This window comes from Oncorhynchus mykiss, chromosome 8 (assembly GCF_057628025.1).
Source record: "Oncorhynchus mykiss isolate SJ-2025 chromosome 8, ASM5762802v1, whole genome shotgun sequence".
NCBI classification, from domain to species: domain Eukaryota; kingdom Metazoa; phylum Chordata; class Actinopteri; order Salmoniformes; family Salmonidae; genus Oncorhynchus; species Oncorhynchus mykiss.
The window spans coordinates 19,466,872-19,475,459 of NC_143029.1; the positions used below are offsets into that span (position 1 = coordinate 19,466,872).

At 45.9% G+C, this 8,588-nt stretch overlaps 1 protein-coding gene across 2 annotated transcripts; it reads right to left on the reverse strand.

Annotated features, from left to right (window-relative positions):
- Positions 1-231: 231 nt before the first annotated feature.
- Positions 232-8,579, reverse strand: LOC110529533 (serine/threonine-protein kinase LATS1). 2 transcript variants are annotated; one of them, XR_016497637.1, is made up of 9 exons: positions 8,362-8,576; positions 7,297-7,780; positions 5,925-6,075; positions 4,142-5,616; positions 3,720-3,789; positions 2,739-3,321; positions 2,416-2,601; positions 2,139-2,245; positions 232-2,032 (listed from the first exon to the last, which is right to left on the reverse strand). XR_016497637.1 is itself a non-coding variant. In XM_021611786.3 (8 exons), the coding sequence occupies exons 2-8, from the start codon at positions 7,648-7,650 to the stop codon at positions 1,499-1,501; spliced, it is 3,390 nt and encodes a 1,129-aa protein (XP_021467461.2). In that variant the 5' UTR covers positions 7,651-7,780; positions 8,362-8,579; the 3' UTR covers positions 232-1,498. The 2 variants fall into 2 exon arrangements, 1 of the variants encoding a protein (XP_021467461.2); XM_021611786.3 differs by lacking the exon at positions 3,720-3,789 and having other exon boundaries at positions 8,362-8,579.
- Positions 8,580-8,588: the final 9 nt, after the last annotated feature.

Genomic DNA, 8,588 nt, shown 5'->3' on the forward strand with positions numbered 1-8,588 from the left:
AATTCAGAACAATAACGGCAGCAGAACTACTACTGTTGTCCCTCATGTACCAAAAGTGTAAATAATATGGCTGTAAATTGTATTTCATGGGCTTTGACCCTCTTCACCAGACTCCACATTTGGGTGAAGATACTGGCATTGTTGATTTGTATAGCTAGTAGAGCCAGCCTGTATATTGGATAGTTCCAGTGGTGTCAGGTGTGAATGTGACAATAAAATGGAATTCGTGGAAGTGCTTTACATTGTTTATTAATCACTCCCGTTCCCTGCACCCAACCTCCCCAAAATACATTTACACTAAAATCGAATTATGTCATCAAAACCAGTGCAGCAATGTCAGTGTACCTATTCCATAATTACATTCATAGCTTTCCAAAACACATAAAAGGCTAAATGATGGGATGGAGTGGAGACCCATCCATCCACCATGAGCTACTAAAGAGTGCCTGTTCATAATCCAGTTTCCCATTACAACAGCGTCAGTCCTTCATTAACAGGTCAGCCATGTCAGTGAGCTCATACACAGCGTAGCCTAGTGCTTTGGTTGAGAGACTGAATGAAAGAAGTGATGAAAGCAGATGAAGTGAATGAAAGATAATAACATTTACTGTACATAGCATAACAGACCCTGTCGGCTCCAACAATAGGTACCTTTCAGATTTTCCTTGGTGCTGAAAGGCCACATTAAACAAAATAAACACTGTGGAATGACAAAAATTACAGAGGAAAGAGATTTTAGAGGGGAATAATGAAGAGGGCCTGCCCTAATGAATATCAACTAACCAACAGAATAGAGAAAATATTTATACATTTATAAATACATTTTATGTATAAATTCAAAAAATACACACAATCCGAGTTAAATCAACTCAGGCTAGTCTAGTTTGAAATGGCAGTCCCATATACAGTATTTGGTGAAAGAGCAGAAGATCAAAGGCACAGGAATTAATAATTCAAGAGTTACTTATCCCTGCAAATCCTACCAGTTATATCACTACTACAGTATATCCCCATTGCAAGACCTTAAAATATAAATTAGGAACATTTCCAATAAAAACAAGTTCCCCCCAAAAATAATCTCATACTTATATCAACTAGCATCACCAGTTTATAAAATCTTGAATAAATTAAGGCTTAAAACAGGGTTTGTAATTCTTTCGAAGAAAACCCTGATATTTTCTTTCAATTAATTTAAGTCTGTTCAGAGTCAACACATATGAACCTTACCATGTTCAACCCCATGAATACACTTGTAGTGTGAAAAGACTAAACCCTCCTCTTGTAGACTGTAGTGTAGAGGGACTATACTGTAGTTATATGTACCGTGTATTTGCTTGAATGGTACAATTATATCTGTTCCCAATTGTTCTGCCCCACAGAATATGCCACTGAATACACACACACACATCCTGACTCGCTCTCTGACAAACCAGAAACCTGTTTCCCAGACCTATTATGTGCAAACAGTCCAGCAGACCAAACATGTTCTTAAACGATACTACACATAGACCAAATCACGGCCCTGTGCCCTGCTGCTCTCTTCCTGGTCTCCCTCCTCCTGTGTCAGGGCCTCAGAGTCTGCCTCGTCCCCATCAAAACCCTCCTCATACTCTATGCCAATGGGCTTGGGACAGCTGTAGGGGTGGCCGTTGTCATCGAAGAAGCGTCGGAAAGTGAACTCATAGAAGGCGTGCTCGGGGTGCTTGCCGTTCCTGAACCACCCATTAAGGGTGTCGTTGTGGTTGCCCTCACCTTCGTTGTTGCTGCTCCACAGCTTGTCTGGATCCACCGGGTCAAAGTTGGAGGTGTCTGTGCAGTGAGCGATGGTGGGGATGTAGGGGGCCGGCTGCATTTGCCGCAGGTCGTTGGAGAAGTTGATGGTCTTAAAGAAGGGCTGCACCTTGATCTCGTCGGCACCGTTCTTGCCGAGGCGGTCCTCTGGGCCACGGCATAGTTTAATGATAAGGTCTGATGCCTCTGGGCTCAGCTTTGCTTGAGGGGGGATGTGCAGGGTGGTCTGCCAGTTTATCACCTGGGTAGAATAACAAACCAGAGCTTTAAACATAGAGCAGAGGACAACAGCACTTAACAAACCAGGCCAACATGAGATATGCTCAGTTTTTAACTGGTTGATTTACCTTGAGCTGGGTTTCCAGGGGTGTAGTTGCTAAGAAAGGAGGTTGCCCAACCACCATTTCATACAGAATGACACCAACACTCCACCAATCACACAGTTGGGTGTATCCTTGAACAGTGAAGTAACACAGTCACATGTTAGACACAATAACATGATGCACAAGAGACAAATAATAACCTTTCAAAATTCCACTCCTGCACGTGCACTGGTCATTCAAACATCACCGATAATATTTTCAACTTCAGAGCGGATTCAAATTTTCCCTTTCACAGGCTTACCCGTCCTTAGCAGCACCTCTGGAGCGATGTAGTTAGGTGTCCCCACCAGGGAGTGAGCCAGGCAGCGTTGGTGTTGCCTCGCCTTCCTCCTCTCCAGGGGCTTGAGCCGGTCTGCACATCGACAGTTAGATGGGTCCTGCTCCCATTCCTTACTGAAGTCCATGCTGTCCTGCCGAACATGGTCTCCTGCAGAGAGACACGACACAAAGATTTGCCTGGCTTTACTGACAATGAAAATGGGGAGAACAGTGTTACCCTAAAGACCAAAACATCCTCTTGGATTGAAGCAGCAACAAGAATCATAAAACATGGATCATACTAACCACTCTGGTAGTACTTCGAGTCATGTGTCCAGCGGAAGCCGGTGCAGAGGCCAAAGTCGGTGAGCTTGATGTGTCCGTCCCGGTCTATGAGGATGTTGTCTGGCTTGATGTCGCGGTGGATGAAGCCCATCCTGTGCACGCTCTCCACGGCGCAAGTGAGCTCAGCGATGTAGAACTGAGCCAACTCCTCTTTGAAGAGGCCCAGGCGGATCAGCAGACTCATCATGTCTCCTCCGGGGATGTAGTCCATCACAAAGTACAGGTTGTCCTTGTCCTGGAAGGAGTAGTAGAGCCGCACCACCCACTCATTATCAGCCTCAGCCAGGATGTCTCGCTCTGCCTTGACGTGGGCCACCTGGTTCCTGAGGAGAACGTCCTTCTTGCGCAGCGTCTTCATGGCGTACAGGGCTCCTGTGTCCTCCTTCCGGGCTAGACACACCTCTCCAAAGGCACCAATGCCCAGGGTCTTGATCCTCTTAAACATGGACTTGTCCATCTTGGCCCGCTTCAGTCGGATGTAGTTGGACTCTTTCTGAGACAGCATCATGCGCATCTGCTCCTGGGCATCCCCTGACAACTTGACCTAAATTGCAAAATATGACAATTTACATTCAGGCCCTTAAGAGAACCACAGAACATGAATGAGACACAAATGAGACACAAAATAAGACAACCACAGATGTATTAGCAAAGCAATGGATTTAACCTTGCAGAATGCTGGCCCAGGTCAAGGAACACAAAATAGTAAGCATTAAAAACACATTAGAAAGGTAAGAGATAAAAAACAACCAAAGAGATACAGCAGACGTTCTCAATAAGGCTGGTTGTCTTGGCAAGTATAATTTAAGCTGGACGGAGCACTAAACATGGAAAGTAGATGGGAAGGCATGCATCTCCCTAAGGAGTTGGTGTGATGTGGTCAGTCAGCAGAGGGCATCATGCTGTTCAATTAAAGTGGCCCATCTTTCAACAGCTGCTTACTTGGTCACTGATCTGTGTGGACTATTCAGGACACAGCATTGATAGGAGATACCTTTACCTTCTACATCAGCTGTTAGTGACAGCAGGGAGAGAAAAAGAGAGAAAAAGAGACAGCTAAGCAGAAGGGAAAAATATAACATTAAAAATAATGAAAATATAAAACAGGAAATAAATAGTAAAGAATCAGGAAGATTGAAAGCCAGGACTGCATGACAACATATTTGAAGAGGGTGCCAGAATCTTAAGGTTGACTGTGATTGGACATACCAAATCCATTACAGTGAAAATGTAGGCCTTTCAGCTAATAAATAAATATCCTGTATTCCTACGAATTGAATAGACCAAATGTATTTAGATTATACCATTGTTTAGACCAAATGTAACTCACAGGGACATTATAAGCAGTGACTGTGTACTCTCACCCTCTGCATCTCACTCTCCAGCTGTTTCTTCCTATGGATCCTCATCTGGTGGTTCTTCAGGATGTTCTCAACGTGCTGCTCCATGAAGAACTTGAAGGCCTGGGGAGAGTAGAGAGGCACTCTGGGGTCTCCTCGTCGTTCCTCGTCTTTCTTGTTCCGGCGCACAGGCACTGGAGATGTGGTGATCTGTTTATTCTCCTTCTCTAGTTCCACAGCAGCAAAGTCTGGGCCTTCTGGCCTGTCACTAGCAGTGCTGCTACAATCCTCCTCCTCTGCAGCCTCCTCTCTCCCAGAACTGGGCTTGGGCCCTGGGTCATAGGCAGGGCAGTGTGCAACAGGCTGCTGGAGGAGGTGTTTGGGGTATGGGGGTGGAGGACCCTGGTAACTAGGCACCTCTGCTACTGGCATGGGTACCTGGGGCATGGGTGCTGGTGGTAGCGGCTCCTGGTATGTAGTGGGAGGTGCAGGGGGCTGATACATCCAGGGTGGGTGTGCGGGGGCCACGGCAGTGTGTAGCTCAGGCTTCTGCACACGCATGCTCTTCACAGGCTGCAGGATGGGGGCCTGGGTGATGGCTGTCACTGTGGTGGCAGAGGGCTGGGAGCTGGCCGGGTGACCCTGCCTGTTGCTCATCTGGTGGCTGTTGAAGGAGCTGGATCGGACAGGGATGGTGTGCTGCTGCCATGACGGGGACACGTCCTGGTTACTACTACCTGGGGAGGACTGAGGCTGGCCAGGGGGGGCTTGGGACCAGGACTGAGGCACGCCCATGTTGTACATGTCAAGGTTGTGACTGTTCCGGTTAGGCACCATCATGGACTGGGGGAGGTTACCCCCGTTGATGTAGGATGGGGAGGAGGCAGGTCCTCCGGCCTGCATCTGTTGAGCGGTTGGGCTTTGTCTGTTGCTCTGATTCACTGGGTAAGGGGGAGGGGGTTGCCTGCTGCCACCACTCTGGTGTCCCATGTAGTCTGGCTGAGTGGAGCCGTTCTGAGACCAGCTAGAGGGGAAGCTGAACTTGTTACCCCCAGAGCTCTGCATGATGATGGGCTGACGGCCCATGGGCACTGGGCTGATGCCCCTCTGGTTCTGGGGGGCTGAGTAGCCTTCAGGCCAGGCCCCTTGGGGAACAGGAGAGATGCGGGGCACGAGGTAATCCATGTTGCCAGAGAAGCGCTTAGTGGAGAGGTTACTGTCCCAGGAAGGTGGGGGCGGGGTTGCACCTCTGTTTGGGGGAGGGGTGACACTGCGCACCTGAGGGGGTAGGGGAGGGTTGACCCGTTGGTTGTTGCCAGGGTGACCCTGTGGGAAGGCTGGGGGTGGGCCTCGTCCTGCCATGTCACCCTGGGGTCCAGGGCTGTCTGAATGGTAAATCATCCCCTCCACCATCATGGGGCCATGTCTCTGAACCAGAGACTCCTTGGAACCCTTCCAGCTCTGCCTCCTCAGCACAGGCTGCTGAATGTGAGATGAGCCTGCAATGATGGGAAGAAAAACTACAGGTCATGGCAGCATATAAAAATGAATAATTATGTTTGCGATAGACATTACTGAAATATAAAAGAAAGCAAAGCAGTGCCTTGTACAACATTCTCATTTGAAACACACGCCCTTCCCCCAAACCAGAGTTGTACAACAGAATATTGTTTCCTCATTGACAATTGATTGTATCTCCAGAGACAAATAGTATAGCCAAGTCATAGATCCTGGAACAATGGTAGCCAGGTTTCCGTGAACAACGATGGGTAAAGGAGTGGTTTGGTCCCAGAGGACAGACACCTACCGGGGGCTTTCATGCCTGCATTGACAGGGCGGGCGGCGGCAGCCACCATCTGCTCCCTCACAGGATCCTGGTAGCTCATCTTACTAATGTACTCTATGGCTGCCTCCACACTGCGACTGTTGGTCTGCTTCAGAGCACGGATCACCATTTCCTGCACACAATACATATACTACTACATATACCTGAAATAAAAGGTTTCTCGAACCAGACATATCAGTAGCTTTTTGACATACTTGGTTTCATTGATCTCTGCCTCAGGGCTGAATATCAAATGTATTTGTCACATGCGCCGAATACAATAGGTGTAGGTAGACCTTACAGTGAAATTCTTACTTACAACAATGCTTTAAGAAAAAGAAAAAAATACTTTTATATTTTTTACTTAACGTGTAACAAATAATTAAACAGCAGCAGTAAAACAACAAACGAGGCTATATACAGGGTGTACTGGTACAGAGTCAATGTGCGGGGGCACAGGTTAGTCGAGGTAATATGTACATGTAGGTAGAGTTAGTGACTAAAAGTCACAGACAATCATGACACCCTGAGCATGCAGCTAAAGCTGGTCATTCCACATTGCATAGCTTTCATATTTCACATCAGTCTCCCGTCATCCACCAACAAAGGGAAAACATTCTGCAATTACTAATTTTGTGCAATAGCTTGAACAATTCAGTTGTTCATGGTATAAAGCGTTTCCCCTAAGATGTTTTTTTGCAGCGGTGGCAAAGTTAGCATAGTGTGTGTGTGTGTGTAAGGGGGGGGTTGTGGTAATGGACAATAGCGTGAACCCCGGGCAAACATTTTTGAGTTCCTTCTCTTGCTCGCAGAGACAAAATGTTGCTGTTTTAAAGCTAATTTCATGAAATTCTACATATTTTGCCATGGCTTATGCTGTGTTCTTATGCTATCTGAGTGACTCAAACATAAAATGAATGGGGGCTCCATGCCAAGACATTTTTGGAATTTTACATTCTCCCTGACTGTCTAGTCTTTAATTTGGTGAATGTTAGTTGTCAAAGATTCTCTTTATTTTTATATATATACATATAATCGCCATGATCTTTTCTGCATACTTTATATCTAGTTTTAGTCTTTAAGTTTACACTGAAAGTGTTGCACCATCCGAATAAAAAATATTCTAAAATATAATCATTTGTTAGAATGGTGGCAACGATTTGAACGAATATAGGGGAAACACTGGTATTCAGATTATTCCACAACTGTCAGTATGGACGTTGCTTGACTGATTTTAAACATCTGAATTATTTTAGTTATATTCATTAAAATTAAAATAACTTAATTTACTACACAGTACTAACGTGCTACCTAGCTGAAGTACTGTTTCCACTTTTACATTCTTCCTCCTTACCTCCTCAAAACCAGCAGACAGCAGCTCCAGCAGCATCTGTTTGTTAACCTCTGCAGTCTGTCCAGAAGAGCTGGGCTCATTGGCAAAAGGCATCAGGGACTTGCGAATCTCCTGCAAGGCCTTGTGGTAGGGGTTTTTGGGGTTGCTGCAGCGCCCTTGCTGCCTGGGATCTTCAGGCAACACCTTTCCAGCGCCCCCCATGTCTACCTTAGGGAGGTCAGAAGGCCGGGAAAGGTTACGGAGACTCTCCCGAATTTCCTGCAGCATCTGGTGGCTGTTGCCACTGTAGTTGCTGGCGGGGAAAGTCTTGGGTCGCATCTGTCGATATCCTTCGGGTTTCTCCCCTCTCTTCATGTAAGAACATGTAGGTTGGCAGCCAAAGGAAAGAACAGGATAGAAGCACACAGCAGTGTCACTGCGAGGTTATCTGGGGCCAAGAGATGGTTCAAGACGAATTACTTTACATCTGCATCCTGCTGAGTACCTGGGGATGACAAAACATAAACATGGTGCAGCTAGCTAATAGTAATGAATGCAACCTCTCTGTAGATACTGAAGCAGTGAAATGACCCTACAGGTGGTCAATTAATATATTCAGACAAATCATTATGGAAGATAAGTGTAATAGTTTACTTTTGTAGCTTTAAATTACAACCTTATTAATGGAACTAACGAATGGTGTTGGTGGCTAACTTAGCTAGCTTACAATAGTTAACGTTAGCAACCAAATATGGTTAAACATGTACCTATAAACGTTACTGACTGTAGAATGTTATGTAAGTAGATTCGTTTTCCAGACAGCTAATTTACAAAGCAAAAAGTAACCGAAGAATACAATTCAATGTTTTATCTAGTTAACGCTAAAAAGTAACTAGCACCTGACTCAATTTCAGTTAAATAGCTAGCCAGCCAGCCAGCTAACGTTGGCTAAACCAGACAGCAAAGCCCGACCACAGATATAACAAGGCCCGGCTACTGCGGGTTGTCTTCGGCCGTCGGCGTCGCAAAACAACCACTAGCCATCCAAGTTAGCTATAACTAGCAGGTTGTTGTCAATGAACTTACCGGCAGCAGTGTTATTCTCCTAATCAAATTTCCAGATTTCAAATCAACTAGAAAGTGCGATCAACTATGAGTACATCTACTGATTTAGACGTTTGAAAGGAATTCACTTTAATGCTACTCCGTGTTAGTCCCAACTGTGGCTTGAATATTCCTGTGATGTCTGACAGAGACAAGTTTCCCGGATGTGCTGGTTCACTGGGTTGTTCCCCCCACCACCACCACCACCA